The sequence below is a fragment of the Haliotis rubra genome, unplaced genomic scaffold (genome assembly GCF_003918875.1).
Source record: "Haliotis rubra isolate DU_JTF1 unplaced genomic scaffold, ASM391887v1 Scf1118, whole genome shotgun sequence".
NCBI classification, from domain to species: domain Eukaryota; kingdom Metazoa; phylum Mollusca; class Gastropoda; order Lepetellida; family Haliotidae; genus Haliotis; species Haliotis rubra.
Window position 1 is genome coordinate 26,370 of NW_025765024.1, and position 23,471 is coordinate 49,840.

General features: G+C 41.5%; 1 protein-coding gene and 1 long non-coding RNA gene across 2 annotated transcripts; one reads left to right on the forward strand and one right to left on the reverse strand.

Annotated features, from left to right (window-relative positions):
* Window positions 1-1,527: 1,527 nt before the first annotated feature.
* LOC124289294 lies at window positions 1,528-14,738 on the forward strand. Its single transcript, XR_006901655.1, has 6 exons — window positions 1,528-1,598; window positions 11,165-11,441; window positions 13,239-13,391; window positions 13,670-13,688; window positions 13,829-13,860; window positions 14,336-14,738. It is a non-coding gene; the product is annotated as an uncharacterized LOC124289294 (long non-coding RNA).
* Window positions 14,739-19,414: 4,676 nt separating this feature from the next.
* On the reverse strand, window positions 19,415-21,215 carry LOC124289279 (acetylcholine receptor subunit alpha-like). The gene has a single exon (XM_046725893.1). The coding sequence runs from the start codon at window positions 20,810-20,812 to the stop codon at window positions 19,619-19,621; it is 1,194 nt and encodes a 397-aa protein (XP_046581849.1). The 5' UTR covers window positions 20,813-21,215; the 3' UTR covers window positions 19,415-19,618.
* Window positions 21,216-23,471: the final 2,256 nt, after the last annotated feature.

Genomic DNA, 23,471 nt, shown 5'->3' on the forward strand with positions numbered 1-23,471 from the left:
TCATGTTTCAGATCCCTCCTTGAAGCGTTCTGTCAGGAAAGATGTAAGTGTGCTTCTCGTAAACCATCTTTTGATCTGATGATGCGCAGTGCCAAAGGTCCCTCCTCCTGCTGGATGATCGGACGTGGACATATATACGGCCCTTAGCCCCAACACCTCTCCCGAGCCTGCAATAATACCAAATATATTCCACCCTGTCTTTGATCTGGTGAAATGGAGATCATTCAGTTTGATGTAAAGGCTGAAGACACAGATGAAGGTACAGGGGATGATTTGAGGACGATTTTCTGATGCAATCTATCACATCCATAAACTCAGGAACAGAAGTAAACGAATCCAAGCTCTATATGTAATGCCATCACGTCTGGGTGGGATTCCAGGAGTCTACATGTGAAGTGGAATGTGGAGGAGTGCAGAGAGGGCGTAAAAACTGGAACATACCACGCGTCCAAAGTGTTGCCACTACTGATGTTGGGGTAAAATAGTGCGTACAGCCAGGAACACCATGGAACGCACAGGAAGCATGCGGAACAGGACAGGGATCATGTATAACTAGAATGGAATGTTCTCTCAGAGTGATGACCTCACATATTATACAGAAATAATTTATGTTTCTATATTTGATATGGTATACTATTTCATCATGTTTCCATCATTGCAATGTAGAAAATGATCAATGCAAACAACTTCGTTCCAAACATGAGCGGTCTTCGGTCTTCCAAACAATGCCAGCAGCAAATATGACTCTTGCTCACACGTTACTTGACTGAGGTTGTGCCGCCATCGGCGTCATGAGCATCTTGGCGCCAATAATGTGAAGCATTCTCAAAACTCCACATCATGGACAAAAAATACCCGTTGTCCTGTGCAATTCTCAATATTGACTTCCTTGGTGTCATCAAGGTTTGATAGTGACTCTCGTTTCCACCAACTTTGCTATAGCCGGAATCATGCACCGACCCGCATTAAGTATATTTGGTTATGAATAAGGAAAAAGGTTTCTTCGTGTGAAGCATGGGTTGCGTTGCATCGGATAATATGAATGAGTCTCTTCTTACACTTTAGCCTTTATCTTGCATTGTCATAGCGCGTAGCTAGTTAAGGTTTTAGGAGTTCATTTACTAGTTTTAAAACCGAAATCTGTGATAAACCAGTTATTTTACTCGTACCTTGGTGATTGTATTCTATCATTCACCTTTATTTATTATGAAATTATAACTGCTTTTAGTCACGATATGGCTGAAACATTGCCCATGTGATCTCTTAAGATCTGAACCTCACTCACTCCCTCACATCTCTGATCCATTTAGGATCCCCCGCCGCCTTTGCTGGAGGGGTACAAAGGACATGCTCGAGGGCACCAGCGTTATCCTGAGTTTGCCTCCAGGTTCAAACCCTCCCCCACACGTTCATACATGGAAGAGGGAAGTAGATGAGCGAGAGGGGTGTCCTAACACTCCTCCTATCATACATATCGAACATCAGGGAGATCTGATGCTGGAAGTATATCGTCTGCCAGTCACGTACCACCATGAACCTGACTTCTGGTGGACTGACGGAGGGACACGGGGTCCAGCTGGTGCAGATTAATGTTCTATGTACGTCATCAACTCCTCATCCCCTTGTGTAATTCAACATGTAGGGATGAAGTTGATATCCCTTTAATCGGCCCTTTATGAATAGTGGGTGCTTCTGATGGCTGACTGGGTTAGATTATTGACTTTGTGTGGTGGCGATTAGATGTAATATAATGAGAGTAACGACCCATCCCCACATGTACTAAAATCTCGTAATTTCATAGGAGAAAGTGTATTCCCAAAATGTAGCATTTAGTCGCACATAAGAAGTGGTTTGTGTCTCATTATGCATCCCTGGATACGTTTGGTTCCTTTGATTTTTATGAATAGTACGGATGACACTTACTTTATTGCGTATTGGTACCATGCTGTTTGTTTGCTCTTTCATCAACACTCAACCTTCAGTGCCAACTTCTGCAGACTCTCCTGGCGCTAAGTTCTTGCACAGGACGATTGATGTTGTCATCCAGAAACACATTCGTCAGCCCGGTACTGTCTAGACGCCTTCCTGGCCCCCAGTGGCATGCCGCTATGGCGACGGGAAGCATCAGACAAGACGTTAATGACCGGAGACAAGTTCAGTAATCGACGACGATGTCCTAAAACGAGACAAGATGGTGGTGTGTATATATGCACAGTGCCAAACAGTATGACAGATTATAAGTAATGGTCACATCCGGATACAGGGACTGATCATGTGCAGTCCGAGTGAAAGTCGCGTGTAAGCTCATGTAACATCATTGTATATGCTTCGATTTTAAGGTTGAATTTACTTCCGCTGATCCGTAATCTGGTAAGATGAAAAAGTGACATATGAAGGAAGTACATACACCTGCAATCCGTTCTAGAATGCCCATTATGTCAATGTAAGATGGATATTACGCCACAGATCTAGATGCATATCGATGGCGACTAATTGTCAATTTCGTGTATACTTATGATGATTTCGAAGTATCCTCTTTATCACTCGTAAGACACACCCAGCGCCGCCTTCAGATTCGGTATGAGAATATCCATTGGAAAGGTGATGGAGTGACAGTACGAGATGTATGATGGCAATAGACATAAAGCGTTATGGTGAAAGCATGCATTTACCCAATAGAATGCATAAATATAGCACCTATGCGAAATAATACATTACAAAACATACCCGAGCAACTAGAGAAAAGCGTATGGACATAGGCGCTTGGGTCTGAGGGGTTAAGGGTACAATCGTCGAAGCTGCTTGATTTCCGGTTTAGCAGAGATGCGCCATCCTGGCCCCTCCCATACCACTGAATATTGTAGGTTATAGTGACTAATTCCAGACTTAATTGTAATTATTATTCAATCTGCAATCTTAATTCTCCTGCATCACTACCAGGCACATTGTCGTACAAACGCGCCTGTAGGAAACGCCCTGGGGTTGAGTGCGGAACTCCGTCATCACCTTATTTATGTCGTGTATATGTTTGTTGGTGTAACTAAAACAAGTTTCGTTTCCAACGTATCTCTTCGCCCGGTATCAATCGGTCAGGTCAGTATACACTTCATCCTGCAAATATGCAGCTATCCCAGTCGATGCGTACATACCACGCGTTGACATTTGTGAAGTCTATGTTTTCTCAGCATCATACCTGGTGCTCATAGCTTCACTCATATGGTAGATCGTCTATGACCTGAATCACTTTCCACCATGAAATCTCGGGCCACGCTTTTGCCCATGGTCTTCCAGCATTTGCGGATCTACCTTCAGTTGTTGGGCAAACTATATGTAGCCCGCTTCTAAACTGTATTCTTCTTATTGCCCATTAATATCGTTTATACGCCATCATCACTCACTCACCCACCTCACCTCACCTACTCACTCACTCACTCGTACCTCACCTACTCACTCACTCACTCACTCACTCACCACCTTCACTCACTCACTCACTCACTCACCTCACTCACTCTCCTCACTCACCTCACCACAGCTCTCACCACTCACTCACTCACCTGCCACTCCACCTACCTACCACCCACTCACTCACTCACTCCACCTTCTACCCACTCCACTCAATTCACCACCTACCCACCTTACCTGCCTCAATTACTCACTCACAAAGCCCTGATAAAACTGGAAATGCCGATGATTAAAAGCCTTGATAAAACCGGGAAATGCTCTTTCAAGCGGCATACATTCTCAGCTCTACCTGGAAACAGGGCTAGACTATAACGTCCTTTAAGGACTGACTGGGTTTCTGTATATGATTCATACTTGTTGTGGGAGACAAAAGACTTTGCATTGCACCTATCAACCCCATTTCCGGCCATCAATTTGGACATTGTGAGAGAGATACTGATGTCCGCATTTTACAAATTCTAAATATACGTGATACAGTTGGATGTCCATATCATAACTTCCAAAAGCCATCATCCCCTTCAATTTCATAACATCTTCTTCATCATCGGCGGTGGTGTTCGTTGTCGTCCTGGCGGTAGTTCGGTCATCTGCATGAAGAGGAGATTCCAAGGCGAAAGTGCCTCATCATGTGTATAGAAATATGTTCTGATTTTCTTAAATATAACTGGAAATCGGTGGTAGAAAACAGGTGCAAGTTTATGGTAAGAGCAGTTATATTACAGCGTTCCTTGCCAACGTGGTTGCGTTGAGTAGCTGTTACGCATTTGGCAATGCCAAGCATATAAACACAGCTCTGGTATTCATTTATCGTCACATGACGCCATCCGGTGATTATACAAATGCGTTTTCTACAGATAACACACGTGGTCTCAAACAATCGTTACCGAATTTCGACTTTTCATTGATGAAAAAGCGTACCGAAGTAGTGCAAGTAAGACTGCGCTCTTTCGCGAATGAGAAACTCCGTCATTTGATGTGAATAATATTATTTTTCTTGAACGTAATTTAAGCTCCAATCAATACAACCGCTGATAGCAAAATCGAATCTACTAAATTTGTTTCTGCGGATGCAGCGGAGACATACCACTTAGACTGAAATCCCGTGGAGTAAATATAAGCGCCTTTTGCCCAATGTAATCACTTTATGGCATTGGTTGATGATTCTTTAGGGTATTATCTGCGATGAACGGGGAGTCATAGCTGCCGCAGCAGCTTCAACCTCTTAAAAGTAACCGCAACCTTTCATCCTGCTATCAGACACCTCGCAGGCCGTGATATAACCGAGATAACCGTTAAGTTGGCGTTCACCTTCAACTCGAAAGTATACCAGCGGTGGCATGATGCAACGCCATGTAAACAAGAGGTTAACATTATGAACAACGACCTATAGTACGTTTGAGAAACATTCCAGCGGAATGTATGTCGTTCAGTTCCTACAAAAAGCTGGGGTGTTGTAAGATATTCTTCTCTCAGCGTCGGAGTTAGTCGTCGATTATAAGGTCTTGTCGTGGGTTATTCAGTCATATATCTTGGGCGCGAGCGAACGAAGCTGTCCAGTCATAATAACCGTTGTTCGTCCCAACAGTGACCACGCTTATCTACAAAACATGTGATTGCGGATCTCACTTCTGATAACGAATGTCAACAGAGACGCAGCTGCGTAATTCACTCTGATTCCGTGCATATTAACCAGTAGTCTTTCCCATGTTTGATAACGTCTGAAGCCGCCGGCGATTGCACATTATCATTACATAGTTGGCATGTGTTGCATTTGAACAAGTTGCCCAACCCACTCTTCCAGCCATCCCCAGTTGTACAATACACTCCCCGCCAGGGCGCACACAGCGGCGGATCTAGGACTACCAAGCGTCCATGGAATTCCCTCAATTTAGTGGAAGCCGCTGTGGCAGAGTGGTTAAGGTGCCTGGACTAAGCGCGTTAGCTCCGGATCCCACTGACCAACATCTGAATCACTTGCTAATGATCTCGGTGAATTCACCCATTACACAGTTGTAGAATCACATCAGAGATGTGCTGTCTCTGATGATAACCGTTTCATTGTAATGAATCCCTGTCTAAAAAGTCTATGTTATTGTATCGGAATCAGGGCGTTAAATGCAGCCTTAATGGTTAAAGCGTTCACTCGTGCCGCCGAAGACCCTAACTCGAATCCCACATGGGTGGCAATGTGTGTAGCTCCATTTCTGTATCCCGTGCCGATGATAGCCGTTTATTACAGAAAGCGGGTAAAACTAAACCTGCGTCAGTCAGTCACTCAGTATTTGAATCATTTCATCGAATAATTTGCCAGTGCTTTCAAAATGAACCATTTAAAGCCATATGCTGCACGGAAGTGTAAGCATGTACATGAAGTAGGAATCAGAAAACAAATCTTATCGATGACTATTCAACCTAAAATAGCAACATGATGACGTCATCCGTTTCACTTCTTTGCATTTTGCTTATATATGATGCAAGAGCACTTCCTCCAAACAATGTTTTGTACACCTGGATATAATCCCCACTGTCGTTCACAACATACATGTGTTCCTGTTAATAGGTGCCTGACTCTGAGAGTGTGTTTGTCGTGGACTCATAACCAAACAATAAACGGCCAAGAATTCAGACTGTCACAGAGAAAGTGTAATTCCAAATATAACATGTAAGCTACATTTATTTCACTTTCTAAAATGCAATTTTGTGTATGCAGAGAAACAATGAGAAACGCTATCACAACTTTTTCGTAAATAATTTTAGCCATGAAGACCTACGAAAGTCCATGTACGGTGAAGGAACGTGAATGTTACCGCTTGTCGCCGGTTCTATATTTTAAATATCAGTATTAAGCAAATCAAACCTAACTATTTTCATGTTGGAGATCATATGTCAAACTCTTCTTGCCTCGTCATCAGTTTGAGTGCTTCCGGAATGACATGTTACGTTGAGTTTTATAACTTCATACAAATGTGAGAGACTAAGATTTCACTGGTACGAAAGTTAACGTGTGTTTGATGATATGTATAGTGATATCAATTTAAAATGCCTCTCCCGGTTCAGAGATAATGGGTTGCAACTCACGCAAGAAACGGCAAATAGAATAGATCCGAGGAGCTTGCAGTGGATACAGTCTAGGACCTCTCTTACAGTCGTAGTCAGTGTAATAATGGAATCGAAAGTCAACACTGTGGACTTCTCGCTAAACCATGCTCCAAAATAAGTAAGGGCCCATCTCATTGGGGTTGACACACATGTATATGTAATTCTTAGCACTGTTTCGTTTGTCTTATGATAGCAAAAATTCAATTTAACATTGTTTCTTAACCATACGAACCAATTGAAGTAACATTACAAACATCTCCGTGGGAATACATGTGCGAGGATCCCAGAGTCCGGCTTAAACTCCATATGACGTATCGCCTTCTGAATCTTGCCTCAGTATGTTCAAGTAGCTAAGCGGAGGAAACCCCGGAACCACTTCGACTGTATGTATGTAGGGTACGGATATACTGGGAATCAGTGAGGTGAGTGCAGGTGTATGGTTTCCACGCCGCTTCTAGCATTATTACAGTAATAATATTACGGCCGAACACCGGTGAAATGCCAATAACATTGTACCATGGGAAATCGGGCTTCGGCACGAACGCTTCTTTAACCACTGTAGGCCACCCCACCGACTCCCGGGATTTGGGACCCGAACCATGGATATCATCACCAAAGGCGCATCAAAAGCAATCCGTTTTACTACAGTATGCTTTGATTCATGTAATTTCAAACAATCTATATGACGTCGTGTGTATAGGGGAAACATAGCCCATCAAATCTTTATTATACAAAACCCTTTTTCCCTGTATGAAAATGAACTAATTACATTGGTTTTTTTTCTCATGTCCGCAATAATATTGTTCTTATATGTTTTGTACTTTTAGCCATGTGGCCCCAAATACTGAATAACAAACTTCATCTTCTCTTCTCCTTCTTTTCCTATTTTTGTATGTGATTGTTCAAAATTCCTTCCACATGGCGTCCCTCCACGGTAATTGTTGTAGCAATATTACTCCGATCAATCATAAAATCTCTATTATGCTGATATAATTATGGAATATATCCAGCATATTCTGTCTTTAACTATACAGTCAACATTTTCGATTAAATGATCACACTATATGCAAACATAATCCGCAGCTATGTATACATGATGATCAAAGCAGTTAGTTGAAACTCAATTCCACCTGTTAGAGTTAAGAGCTTTACGTCGTTCGTGATTAACAGCACATTGTCATCATCTGAAATTAGTGCATCGGAATTCTTAAGCATAACAAACCTTAATCTTGTTTAAAGATGGGATATGTAGAGCAATGTAAGTTATATCTTAAGTTTGTAAAACTGCACCTCAGGCAGCGGATTTCGCTATCTCTTTACACGGTCCAGTATCTAGGAATTATATGGAATCAAATTTCAACCTGATAAGAACAAGAAACGATATATCAGCATTAAGAAAATCATATTTGTATTTTCTGAAAAAAGGAACAATGTCCTTAAATCTCCTGATAACAGCTGTCAAATTTACTTTTGGGAAATACGGAATAACATATACATATATAAACGCCAGGTTCTGATAGCATCAGAATTTTAAATAGGGTAAGTTGACAATATCGAGAGAACATATGCCATCTCTTCTTGTAATTTTACCAAAATTTGTTTTTGGTTCCTGGTCCACTTGCCATCAATAATTGTTTGACTGATATTAACATAGAATTTGCTTATTTTGTTGCAATGCCATCTGTTATAATGTATGCTTAGCCTTCCTTCAATATGAGATATCTCCGTGCCAAGATCTTTATGCCAAACGCATAGGTTATATTGATGCCATGATTTTGTTCCAAAAAGATGAATAAAACATATGTGTATTTTTTGTAACGTCTTCCTAATGCAAACAAACAATACATTACTGTTTTGGTAATCACCCATTCAGAGGTGACATAAACTGGTATCCAATTTTTAAAGAATACAACATTTTCTAAGGATATGAGACTCCGTGTAACATTACTGTAAAATGTATTTTTAGTATGATCTCACACCTGCTGATGTCTTGGAATAATTACAGTGTTTGAAGCAAAGTTCTGCTTCAACGTCTTCTTCCCAGCCTCCTAATCCTCCTACCCCTTCTGTATAAGTGGAGTGAAGGGAAGGTCTTGACTCCAACCCTTACCACGACCTTGAATCCAATTCTGCCATAACCAACATTGGTCGGTCAGATGCTGACTCTATGTCACTCACAGCTACAAATATAATGAATGATTCACAAGCTGGTCTAGTGGAAGGTCATGGGATGCACCTTATTTCATTAAATGTACTTTGTAAGTATATTTGGTCTATTGGGTGAACTTGAGGGACACCGGAAATGTGGGTCAGAATTCCCCAGTATGTCATTGTTCATGCCCAGACAACAGCTGGTGCGCGGACAGTGAGAGGATATTCCTCTAAAGTAATCAATAAAATATAAATCGAACCCTTATAGCTTAACGGCCAACCCCTTCGGACAGGAGTAATCATTCAAATTGTTTTATGTTGTTTTATTACAGAGAATAAATCAGATTTCCCTTCGAACAGATCAGATGACAGGTTCATTACTAAATCATGGTGGTTTTTGTATAGTCTGTTGTTCATGGAGACTGTATAGTACTAGAGTTACTGTATCATGTTTCAGATCCTCCTGAAGTGTTCCTGTCAGAAAGATGTAAGTGTGCTTCAAATCATCTTTGACCTCCGATGCAGTGCGTCAGCGTCCCCTCCCTCCCCATGATGGCAGGAGATGCGTGACGTGGACAAGGGTATCTAATCTCCAGCCTCCTCAACAATCTCCCCGAGCCTGCAACAACAATTATTCCACCTTCGTCTGATCTGGTGAAATGGAGATCATTCAGGTTGATAATAAGGTTGAAGACACAGATGAAGGTGCGTACAGGATGATTTGAGGGATCGATTTTCCGGATGCAATCTAATAATAATCCATAAACTCGGTAGGAACAGAAGTGCAAGGAACTAAGCTCTAAGGAATACACGCCGTTTGGGTGGGATTCCAGAGTCTTCATGCGAAGTGAATGTGATTAAGCGCAGAGAAGGCGTAAAACTGGGAACATACCACGTCCAAAGTGCTGCTACTACTGATGCTGGGGTGTATCAGTGTACAGCTGTGAACACCATGGAACGCACAAGAAGGGAAAACAGGGACAGACAGATCATGTATAACGAACGTGTGAATGTTCTCTCAGAGTGATGACTCACATATTATACAGAAATAATTTATGTTTCTCTCTATATTTGATATGGTATATTATTTACCATGTTTCCACTATTGCAATGTAGAAAGGATCTAATGCAAAACAACTTCTGTTCAAACATGAGCCACAGGTCTTCCAAACAATGCTAGCAGCAAATATGACTCCTTGCTCACACGTTGTTTGACTGAGGTTGTAGCCGTCAAGGTCTAAGGAAAGCATTCTGGTACACACGTGAAGATTTCAAAACTCCGACATCATGAAAGTGACAAAAAATATTGTCCTGTGCAATTCTCAATATTGACTTCCTGGTGTCAATAAGGTTTGATAGTGACTCCTCAACACCAACTTCTTTACTATAGCCAGGGAATCATGCAATCGACCCGCATTAATAGATTGGTTATGAATAAGGAAAAGGTTTCTTCGTGTGAAGCATAAGTTGCATAGTTGTATCGGATAATATGTTTGTTACCGATGTGTCACGTTTTCAATCCTTAGTTTGTGCTGAATTTGCTCCTTCTACAATTTAGCCTCTTTTATCTTGTATTGTCATATATAGCTAAAAGTTGCCTAGAGTTCATTACTAGGTTTTAAACTGAAAATTGTGATAAACTAGTTATTTACCGTCCCTTGGTGACGTGGGCAGGTTAATTATTTACTTCATTTATTATGAAATTTTAACTTGCTTTTAGTCACGATATGGTTGAAACATTGCCTATGGGATTTAAAATCTTAACTCACTCACCCTACACTTCGAGATTCATTTAGATCCCCCACCGCCTTTGCTAAGTGGGTAAGTACGAAGGACATGTTCGAGGGCACCAGCGTTATCCTGAGTTTGCCTCCAGGTTGAAACCTACCCACACGTCTATACATGGAAGGGAAGTGGATGAGCGAGAGGTGTCCTCTAACACTCCCCCTATCATATCGAACATCAGGAGATCTGATGCTGGAAAGTATATCGTCACAGTCACAAACTCCATGAACCTGACTTCTGGTGGACTGACGGGGACACGGGGTCCAGCTGATGGAGATTAATGTTCTGTGTACGTCATCAACTCATGTCCTTTGTGTGACTACCGTATGTAGGGGATGAAGTTCTTTATAAATAGTGGGTGCTTCGATGGCTGACTGGGTTAGATTCCTGACTTTGTGTGGTGGCGATTAGGGTGTATTACACTGAGAGTGTGGACTCATCCCCAAATGTACTAAAACCTGTACTTTACAGAGAAAGTGTATTCCCAAATGTAGTATTTGTCGTACATAAGAAGTGGGTTTGTGTCTCATTATGGAAATTTTGGATACGTTGGTTCCTGATTTTTTATGAATAGTATGGATGACACTACTTTATTGGTGTATTGGTACCATGCCTGCTTGTTTGTTCTTTTCAACAACACTGAACCTTCAAAGTACAATCTCTGCAGATTCTCCGGTGCTCTCTTGCCAGGACGAGTACGTTGTCATCCAGAACACATCTGTCAGCCTCAGGTGTTCTGTAGACGCCTTCCCGGCCCCCAGTGTCATACGTTGGCGACGGAAGCATCAGACAAGACGTTAATGACCGGAGACAAGTTCACAATCGACGATGTCCAAATGACAGACGGTGGTGTGTATATATGCACAGCTACAAACAGTATGACAGATTATAATGGTCAATCCGGACAGGGACTGGATCATGCGCAGTCCGAGTGAAAGTCGTGTGTAAGTACTGTCATACATCATTGTATATGCTTTGATTTTTAAGGTTGAATTTACTTCCAGTTGATCAGTAATCTGGTAAGATGAAAAAGGTGACATGTGAAGTACACTTAAGTACACCTGCCTGTTCTAGATACCATTAGGTCAATGTAAGATGGATATTACGCCACAGGTCGACATGCATATCGATAGGGAATAATTGTCAATTTCGTGTATACTTATGATGATTTCCTGAGCCCTTCTTATCACTGTAAGACACACACCTCAGTGTTGCCTTGAGATTCAGAAGGAGAATGTGAATTGGAAACGTGATGGAGTGACAGAGAGATGTATGATGATAATAGACATAAAGCGTTATGGTGGTGAAAGTATGCATTTACCCAATAGAATATAGCATCTATGCTAAATACACTACAAAACACCGAGCAACTAGAGAAAACTGTATGGATATAGGTGCCAGGTCTTGAGGGGTTAAGGGTACACTCGTCGAAGTCGCTGGATTCTGGCTGAGCAGAGATGCGCCACCGCGTACTCGTAATATGCCCATCATGGCTCTGTTCTGCCACTGAATATTGTGTTATAGTGACTAATTCAGGACAGGCATTGTCCCAATATTTCTAAAGACCAAAAACTATGAAGCCAAGCCATGTGAGACTTAATTGTAATTATTCAATCTGCAATCTTAATTCTTATCACTACCACAGTGTACATTGTCTTGTTAGCCACCCTGTACCACTCTGTCACTGTCATTAATTATAATTGTATATGGCATTTTTTGGCCTAATTGGTCATCCCCCTTGGCCGTGTCTGCCATCACATCAACTGGTCAAGGAAGTGGTATTGTTTTTCTATCTGTCTATTGTTGAGTCGTCACCTGTCCATTGTTCTCCAAAACTGTATATATATGCTCACATCTACATGTAGAGTGAAAAACAGAGGACGACTCCTGTATTCCGACTGTCTGTGTAGGAACGACCACGAACAGGATAATGCCTGGGGTTGAGCAGGTACTCCGCTCACCTCTTCTATGTCTATGTAACTAAAGAAGTTTGAGCTCAACGCATTCCTTCGTCTTGTCAACGTATTGTACGTACACTTCATCTTAAACATGAGCTAATTCCCCAGTCGACGCGTATACCACGCGTTGACAATTGTGTCTATGTTTCTCAGCATTATACCGGTGCTCATAGCTTCATCAAGGCGGTAGATGTCTAAGACCCGAATCACTTTCCACCATGAAATCTCACAAGCCTTGCCCATGGTCTCCAGCATGGTGATCTACCTTCAGTTGTTGGCAAACTATATGTAGCCCATTTCTAAACTGTATGCTTCTATTTAGTAATATCGTTTTATGATAGCATCCTAGTTTTTACTTTAATATCTGTGATGTAATAGTATTTTTACAGTTCTTCGACAACAGACTTTTAATTTCTAATTGTATTCTTCAATAAATTGTCCCCGTCACGATATGGCTCCACACTCACTCACTCACTCACTCACTCACTCACTCACTCACTCACTCACTCACTCACTCACTCACTCACTCACTCACAAGCCCTGATAAAACTGAAATGATGATTAAAGCCTTGATAAAACCGAAATGCTCTTTCAAGCGGCATACATTCAGCCTACCTGGAAACAGGGCCAGGACTATAACGTCTCAAGGACTGACTGGGTTTCTGTATATGATTCATACTTGGGGAGACAAAAGAATTTGCATTGCACCTATCAACCCCATTTCCGACACTTGGACATTGTGAAGAAAGATACTGATGTCCACATTTTACAAATTCTAAATAGCACGTGACACAGTGGGATGTCCATATCATACCCCAAAAAGCCATCATCCCCTTCAACTTCACATCATCTTCATCGTCGGCGGTGTTTTCGTGGTCGTCCTAGTGGTAACGGTCATCTGCATGAAGAGGAGATTCCAAGGAAAAAGTCATCACGGTGTGTATAGAAATATGTTCGATTTCTTAAATATAACTGAAATCAGTGTAGAAAACAGGTGCAAGCTTATAGTAAGAGCAGATAAATTACAGTGTTCTTACACTGTGGAGCGTTTAGTAGCTGTTGCGATGGCAATACCAAGCATATAAACACAGCTCTTGTACTTTTTTATTGGCACACATGACGTGTTATCCGGTGGTGATACAATAGTATTTTTACAGACAGATACACACGTAGTCTCAAAATAACTACAACAAATTTCGACTTTTTCATTGCAGATGAAAGCGTCGAGAAGAAGTAAGTATGACTGCCTTTCCTGAATGAGAACATATCTTTTGATGTGAGAATATTATCATTTTTCTTGTTCTACTTAAGCTCCAATCAATACATCATTGATAGCAAAATTGAATCTACTAAAATTGTTTCTGTCATTACAGCGGAGACATACCATTGACTGAAATCCCGGGAGGTAAATATAAACGTCTTTCTTCCCAATGTAATCACTTTATGGTATAGGTCCGTTGATACTTTAGGGTGATATTCGTGATGAACGGGTCACAAGCGGTTCCAGCAGTCAAACCGCTGTGTGCAGTGACATTACTGCAACCTTTCATCCCATATCAGACTCGCAGGCCGTGATATAACCGAGATACTGTTAAGCGGCGTTCACCAACACTCTAGAATATACCGTGCTGGCAATACAAGGCAAACAAGAGGTTAACATTATGAACAACGACCTATAGTACGCTGTCAAACATTCCAGCGAAGTTTATTTGGTTCAGTTCCCACAAAAAGCTGGGGTGTTGTAAGACAATCTTTCTCTGTCAGCATCGGGATTTTGTCTTCCATTATAAGGTCTTGAAGTGGGTTAATCAGTCATATATATTGGCATGAGTGAACGAAGGGTTTTCGTCATGATAACTGTTATGATTTTCTCTCAACAGTGACCACGCTTATCTACAAACAGATGTGATGGTGTGGATCTCACTTCTGGACATCGAATGTCAACAGACGTAACTGTGTACTCACTTGATTCCCTACAACTATAGTTCCATGTTTGATAACGTTCAGCTGTTCACATTTCACACATTACACAGTTACATGTGTTGTATTTGGAATTAGCCATCTAACCCACTCAGCCATCGAGGCTTCCACAATAAACACTTGCCAGAGGGGTACACAAAGTATGGGATCTAGACTACCAAGTGTCCGAATTTCAATTTAGTGGAATTCGCTGTGGCAGAGTGGGTTAGGTGCCTGACTAAGAGTGTTGGTTCGGATCCCACTACCCAAATCTGACCACTTTCTAAATGATTCACCCATTACACAGCTGCGTACTCACATCAGAGATGTGTTGTCTCTGATGATAAATGTTTCATGGTAATGAATCCTGTCTAAAAGTCTATCTTATTGTATTTGAATCATTTACCGGACACTCCACTGGGTGTACAAATGAACCATTAGCCACACCCTGCCTGGAAGTGTATATGTACATGAAATAGAATCAAATATAAATCTTATATCGATTACTATCAACCGAAATAAACCCATGATTACGTCATCCGTTTCACGTCTTACGCATTTTGCTTATATATGATGCATAGAGTACTTCCTCCCAAAAAAGTTTTTTACACCTGATATAATCCCCATCATCGTTCACAACACATGTTATAATTGGGAGGACACTTTCTTAGAAGTGGCGGCTGACTTTGTGTGCTGCGAGTGGGTGCCTGACTCTGAGAGTGTGGGTTCGAATCCCAGGAGGGACTCAACCAAACAAACGTACAGGAATCTGTACTTAACTGAGAAAGTGTAATTCCAAATATGACATGTGTTACATTTAACCAGTTTCTAACTGGGGGGCGTGGGGGTAGCCTAGTGGTTAAAGCGTTCGCTCATCACGCCGAACACCCGGGTCGATTATCCACATGGGTACAATGTGTGAAGCCCATTTCTGGTGTCCCCCGCCGTGATATTGCTGGAATATTGCTAAAAGCGGCGTAAAACCATACTCACTCACTCACTCACTTTCTAAATGGGTTTGTGTATGCAGAGAAAGAATGAGAAACGCCATCACAACTTTTTCGTAACAATTTAGCTGGAAGACCACGACAGTCCATGTACGGTGAAGGTAAGTGAATGTTGCCGTTGTCGCCGGTTCATATTTTAAGACAGTATTACAAATCAAACCTAACTATTTTCATATTGGGACATTCATAGTCAAACTCTCTTTGCCTGTCATCAGTTTGAGCGCTTCCTGAATGGATAAAGGATGTTGATATTATAACTTATACAATGTGAGATTCTAAGTGATTTACCGGTACTTGTTAAATTGTGTGTTTGATGATATATAGTGACACTTTAATGTCTTCCTGGCTCAGAGTGGAAGGGGTTGTAAACGGAAATAGAACAGATCCGATGTGAGCTTGAGGACACAGTCTAGGACCCTCTTTACAGTTTGTAGTCAGTGTAACAATGGAATCAGCAAGTCAACACTGTGGATTTCCGAGAATCATGCTCCAAATAAGGGCATTCTATTTGCTTACACATACATGTACTTTAGCACTGTTTTCATTGTCTTATTATAGTAAAATACGGATATTGATTTCTTTACCTATACGAACCAATTGAAGTAACACGATAAACATCTCCGTGGGAATACATGTGCGAGTGATCCTGAGCCCGGCTTAAACTCACTATGACGCATTGAATCTGCATCATTCTGTATCAGCTTAGTGAGGGAAAACCCCGAAACCTCTTGACTGTATGTATGTAGGGTACAGACATATTGGGAGTGAGTGAGTGAGTGAGTAAGTGTGTATGGTTTTACGCCGCTTTTAGCAATATTACAGCAATATTACGGCCGGGACACCAGAAATGGGCTTCACACATTGTACTCATGTGGGGAATCGGGTCTTCGGCGCGAACGCTTTAACCACTAGGCTACCCCACCGCCCCTGACATTTGGGGATTCGAACCATGGATATCATCACCAAAGGCGACTGCGCTATCCGTTTTACTGTTACAGTGTTTTTGACCATGTGTTTCCAAACAATCTATATGACGTCGTGTGTATAGGGGAAAATATAGCCCATCAAATCTTTATTATACAAAACCCTTTTTCCCTGTATGAAAATGAACTAATTGCATTGTTTTTTTCTGTCCATCCGCACAATATTGTTCTTATATGTTTGTACTCTTGGCCATGTGGCCTCAAATACTGAATAAACTTCTTCTTCTTCTTCTTCTTTTCCTATTTTTGTATGATGTTCGTACCTCTTCCATGGCGTCCTCCACCGTAATGTTGTGCAATATTACCTAACACCATGTACCCTATTATGCTGATATAATTATGGAATATATCCAGCATACTTGCCTTAACTATACAGTCAACATTGATTAAATGATCACACTATATGCAAACATAATCCGCAGCTATGTACATGATGATCAGCAGTTAGAAGAAACAACATTCCACTAAGCTAGAGCTAATGTAGATTCACGTCGTCTGTGTGTTAAACAGCACACAGTCATCATCCGAAATTGTAGCAGTTCACTGATTGTGACATTCGTTAATACGGGAAGAAATTCCGATCTGACTTTATGAAATAGTATTTCTGTGAGAGTGTCGACTCCATAACCATTCTGTCAGTATGGTTACATAGTACAGTTGTTACTTCGGAATAGCGTCCTCTTTGTCGTGAGTTACTGTTAAGGCAGAAACTGAAATCGTCGTTTATTGACAATTAACCTCAATGTTTTGACAACATTTAATGCTTTTTCGGTATCACCATTATAATGCGTCTTGGTAATAGCATCTTTCAGAAACGCCATAAAAAACAGGAACGTGTCTCACCGTTCACGGGATAGGTTGCTACTGATTGGCCACAAGTTGTGAAGCACCTAAAACGAAACTGGGCCTATATAAAATTACGTATGTCTATATTAGCATTAGGTCATCATTGTCACCATGTATGTCTTGCCTAAGTCAATTTTGGAGGTTGACCTGTGTTGCTGCCAGGTATAGTATTTATATCACTGATGTTAATGGTATTACCACTGCTATCTGAAAGTGGTTTTCATGATAACAGGGATTAATCATTTAACTAAAGCATTGATCCGGGACATAAACCTAAGACACAACATACGTCATACCCCAATGACACAAGCATGCAAATTAGATATTCAAATAAGATTGCTGTCAGTGGAACTGTTATCGTACAGTTGAACTCGACATTACGCAACAAAGTCAGCGGTCACACATGATCATGTTTCTGGTGATATCAACTCTATTGTTTGCTAGCAGTATTACTGGTGGGAACATTACAACATAATCTCGTTAAAACTCCAAGCCCGGTTCAAGTCCAAAGACGCCAGATTATCATCGAGAGTGAAGTACTGAGACCTTCTTCAACGGAGAGCGTGGTGTGATTCGAAAAATATATGTAAGTGAACTGAAGGTGTAATCACAAGACAGAGACTCCTTGTTGTTACGGTAATTAAGATTATTCTGCAAAACTCTGTCCAAGTATTGTTTTTGAATAACCCGAGGGAGTTTATTATTCTCAGCGAAGGAATACGTCTATAGACTATAAAAAGAGTTAAGAGATTGTCTCGTTTGGTTCACACGAGAATGGAAAACATGTATCACTAAGCACGATATATACGTAAGATTGTGCCAAGTTTTTTAAATAAATATGTAATGTATATATATACTCATGCCAATAATGGTTGTAATGATTATCGAGGCAAATTATATAGGCATAGATTGGTAACAAGTTGACATCGCCCTCCAGGCGAGACATTGATTATGGTGAGTCCATTATTGGCACGGGTATATATGTTTTGGAATATAATGAATGGAAACTTGATCTCGTCACTATATGGCTATATGAATAATGCCGATGTGACGTAAAGCCCATCTCAACCCTGAACTCAACCTTCTGATGTTGATTAAGTGTTTCCTCTCTCTGTAAATGAATAGAACCCTAACCAGACAATCCAGTAGTTGGCACCATAATAATAGATCATCTCGGATACGATGGCATGCTGTAACCTGATCGTCGAGTCTGACCATCTGATGCTATATAATCAATGGCCCCTTACTGCTAGCTTGGGTTGCTGAAGTTCAATTCTGACATTTGCAAGGATCTGATACGTGTTGGGTTACATATTCTCTCTCATCGAGCTGTCGTGAGATAAACATGAAAACCCGGTGTTAAACTTAATTCACACTCACAATCTTAGACCCGTGTATGCCTGTCAAAGTGTTTCAAGGTAGGCAACGAATCACCGACGCTACAGTGTCAGACTAGCTCTGTGTTAAGCAGATATATTAATATGAAAGTGACTTTTGTCGCTTATATTTATAAAAGATTCACAGCAATAACAGCAGTGTAGTATACCATCGTAACTCATTTACATTGACAGTGCTCCTTCTATCAACCACTCATTTCTCTGCTCTGTGTTCGCCGCCATGCAGATGTTAGACTGCGGTGTAAGACAGGTCCGGGTTAGAATGAACCTTCTGTAACCCATGCTTATTGTAAGAGGCGACTAACGGGATCGGGTGGTCAGGCTCGCTGGCTTGGTTGACACATGTCATTGTATCCCAGTTGCGCAGATCGATGCTCATGCTGTTAATCACTGGATTGTCTGGTCCAGACTGGTTTGTTGACAGACCGCCGCCATATAGCTGGAATATTGCTGAGTGCGGCGTAAAACTAAACTCATTCACTCACTCATTCAGTCGTACGACAAACACATCCTGCCAGCTTTTCAAAAATACTCAGTAAAGTTTTACATGCATGTACATGTCATACTTGTGTCAGTTAACATGGCCACTGTCAGTACCATGTACCCATAGGCCTACTGACTCCGTTACAGTAAGTCAACGTGAAAAACATGACACAAATCATTTGATACTGCAAATTTATTAGCAAGACATTCATCAAGGAACCAATTTTAAGTACAGTGGCAAAGCATGTCCGAGCATGATACAGCATTACTTGCCTGTCCCCCAGCAGTGACTAAGCAAGATGGGTGGTAGGGTGTGTGATCTTGTTCACTTCGTGTCAACGGACCGTCATAACATCAACCATTAACTTATATAAACGAAGTTCCATTAATTAAAGGCTGTCGTGGCATAGCTGCAGCACTGCTGAATACATCGAAAAACAAACAAAAGTACACATAGACAAATGTACCTTGCCCCGGTGGATGGGTGATCATTTGGTGAGACCGTAGAAGAAAACTGCCGTGACGGTAAATGTCACAGTAGAAAATATGAAGAACAGCATTCGATCCAAAGTTAGAGCAGCATCCTGCCATGACTGAGTGTGGACAGCCTTGAGTTTGGCGCTGTCATCTGGATCAATTACTGTTTCGGGTGCCAGGTGCCAGGACATTCTTCTGCAACGGAGTAGCAGCCTGCATTTCATAATCCAAGATGGCGGAGGCTGTTGGCTTTTGCTATGGTGCATATTGAGGACGGCAACGGAGAGCAACAAGGTCAGGACCTTCAGGCAGACCATGATGCTTAGATAGATGCCATATAAGGATATGGTGTCTGAGATTTCAGGGAGAAAGCCGTGGATGATGGTGAGGAATACAGCGTAGGAGAGAAAGACTGAAATACCCAAAGTCATCTTCTCGCCACTCTCACTCGGGACGAGAAAGACGGCGAGATTGAGAACCGACAGGAGGATGACGGGCAGGACACATAGCTGAATGTAGTACAAACTCTTTCGGGTAAATGTCACGCAAAACCGCAGTTCTGTTTGATTGCTTAACTCAGGGGTGACAGTCTCCACGTTCGTGTGCACTATGGTGTACTCGCCGTTGTTGCCAACGTAATCGCTCAGATCTATGTTGCTGGACGCTGGAGTAACTCGTACTTCGGAGTTGATAGACGCCCACTGTCCGAAGCGGATCTGACACCTTTGAGTGTCGAAGGGAAACTCGGTTACGTCAATACGACAGTATGTCTCACGTCTACCTCCAACACTGAACATGACGTCGCCGGTGTAGTGTAACACGACTCTGATGCCATCCGTTGTAACGTGGCCGTTGTTGTTGACGTCATTTAAAATGACCAGATCGGGTACCCACAATGCACTTGCTGGAACGATGATCCTACTCACGTTGAAGTCACGTTTCGACCATGCGAGAGTTTCATCTTTCCACGCGACGGTCAGAACGCCTTGGCTGATAAATACTTGCCGTCTCTCGTCGTGGTTCTCAAGAATGATTAGACCAAACCCCACAGTCACGTTCACTGGGCTTACGACGTTTGCCACTGGCCGAACTACGGTGCTGTGGTTGGTAAATAAATGATCGTACAGTTCTCGTTGTGCATGACACGTCGCAATGTAGAGTAACAAGCACAGAAAGGCAAGGTAGATGAAAAGACAGTGCTTCATTTATGTTGTGATGTCAGCCTATAGTTTCATAGTTATTCTAGTTTCTAATAAAGCCTAACTGTGGTTGATGACACAGGTGTTAATCATAGGTTGATATCACAAATGTTGATTCGTTCCTCAGATATCAGGCTGATATCTCTGACCGCAAGCTCAGGTGAAAGGTTACCAAGTGATTGATACAACAGAATGATTTCACATATCCCTCGTGTAGATCCAGGTGACACATTCACGTATCAAATTCATATCGCAGACAGATAACACAAGATGAGATCAAAGAGAGTCTATGAAGCACGTGTCAGTACTGAAGACCAGAGTTCCTCACTGATTATTTCCAGTCTCTGATTCCAAACAACAGTGCAGACAGACACAGTTTAAGGACGGGACATATCTACGTAAATGGTTTAAAAACTGTTGCTCCTGTATATTAGCAGTGGAACCGGAAACAGTTGTACGCCTCCATCAGTTGTGACAGCGATGACCAATTAGCACTATGTATCTGGGAGACAGGATGAAACATATATACTGATTACCTCGGCATCAGATTTGTTGAAACAGCTTGAAATGTTGATCCTGGCGGGACACAATCAATGGTGGGCGTATGCGTTCGTGTGTGCCTTTCCACTATTGATACGGCCACGCCACCTGATCGCCCTGGGAACACATGATGGCAACAGTATTGGTGTGGACTGTTCACACGACGTGGACAGTTAGATACACACGCAGGATCACATGTCAAGGAATTGTTCTAATTGTATTTACATTGCATTAGATAGTTTTGTTTCAAGGTAGAATACAAATGCATTGTGTGGAGGAGGGGCGTGCGAAAACATCACATGTTATTGTATGTGCTTTGAAAACCAAATTCCTCGTAACATGACGGTATACATGGTAATGTTTCGATGGCGTTGCTCTGCAAGAGGTCAAACACGTCTGACTCCCACTATCTACTATCGCCCAGTTCTATTTCACGGGGGACCATGTGCTTCCTGACATCTCGACTGATAACTGCGGTTAATGTAGGTACTGAGGTGACGACAGGACATTCTTGCGTCAAGCATGCCACAAACGTGCCATCGTGTATTTTCTGAAACTCTGCGTCCCCCCCTTATCAAGAAACGTTAATTGTTGGCACTTTCGTATAAATCAGTTGAGATAGGTTTGCATCCCAATGTCCATCGCGTCGTCGAAGGCATGTGAACATGTCACCATAGCTTTAGATTAGCGGTGTTCAGATTAATTGAAATAATCGAAGATTGGTCGCAGTGACCAAACGACCAAGCAATCGATGACATTTTCTCATAATCGAACATAAACGATTTTGGAACTACTTTAGTCTTTGAAAAACTTGACAATATCTTAGAAGTTGTCAGGGCCTGAAAACGTGTTTAATTCTTAGAAAACTCACTTCACTAACTGAAAAGCCATGACTGAATATTTCTCTAAGACTCAAGGAAGTTTATGTTCATGATATATTAGTCATCACTTTAAAGTAGTAAGTTGCATCATGTTATACGTATCTGGAATAACAACCTGGATGGGAAAATCTGAAAAATGACGCTAACCAGATTTTTTCGATGATTGATCGTTGGTAATGAAGCAATCATAAATTGTGAGATTTCAACCAATTCCCAACACTACTTAGGATATATTGTGTGATGTATGTGCTGTACATGTGCACTGCGTTATGATCGCCTGTTGGAACCAAACTGACCTTAGATTCAAGTTGTGCTTAATTAATGTATAGTTTCACATGTATTTTCTGAGGTTCGGGACAATTTGTAGAAATTGGGAGCAAATCTTATCTGAAATGATGTAAAAACCAATAACTAAAATTCTTGGCTTCCTCACTGATTACATCTTCGTCAATTCCCTTGGACACAAATAGTGCTCTCCTCTTGTCCCTCTGTAGATATACAGTAGGTCGTATGTGACAACTCTCCGCAAGACTGTATGACGATAAACGCTGATGTTCACTTCCCCATAGCCCCCTTCCCCGTCATGTCGAGCAATATGCCAACAGCTCCAGCCTTATGTGTTTACAGCAGTGCATGCTGTTTTCACAAAGATTTCAAAGACCATCACACATATCTTAATCAGAAGTTGTTCGATCAAGTTTCACTCAGTTCCACCTTAAAGCTTGGGAAAGGTTTATTGTAAATATGTAGCAGAAAATTGAAAATTTGAATGACAAAAATGATGTCCGATGCAATTGCCTATCTTGGCTTGTACCACACATTCCTACTTTTTGTCAGCCTCTGTGAATGTTTATGACTGGTGAAAGCAATGGGGAAAGAGACGTTCCTTTTTTCAGATATGACATCATGCCTTTGAGCGGCTGTTAGAAGTGATGCACATAGTTTAAGGATGTCAGCTTCTTTATTCTTATTTTTTATTTCTTTGGTTTTTAAGCAAAGAAGTTGACATCAATAAATTTTCGTCTTTACCTGGCAATATCATTTATTGATAGTGACTCATAAACACATGCTCATTTCCTTTGGAATTCGGATGCAGAAAAGGTTTTGTCACTTTAATGTATAGTATGGATGTGGAAAGGGTCTTATCGCTTTTATTCATTGTGAATGTGGAAAGGATTTTGTCGTTTTGATTTATTTCAGGAAAAAGTGAGTCACATAATCATGACAAACCCCGACCGAGGTAT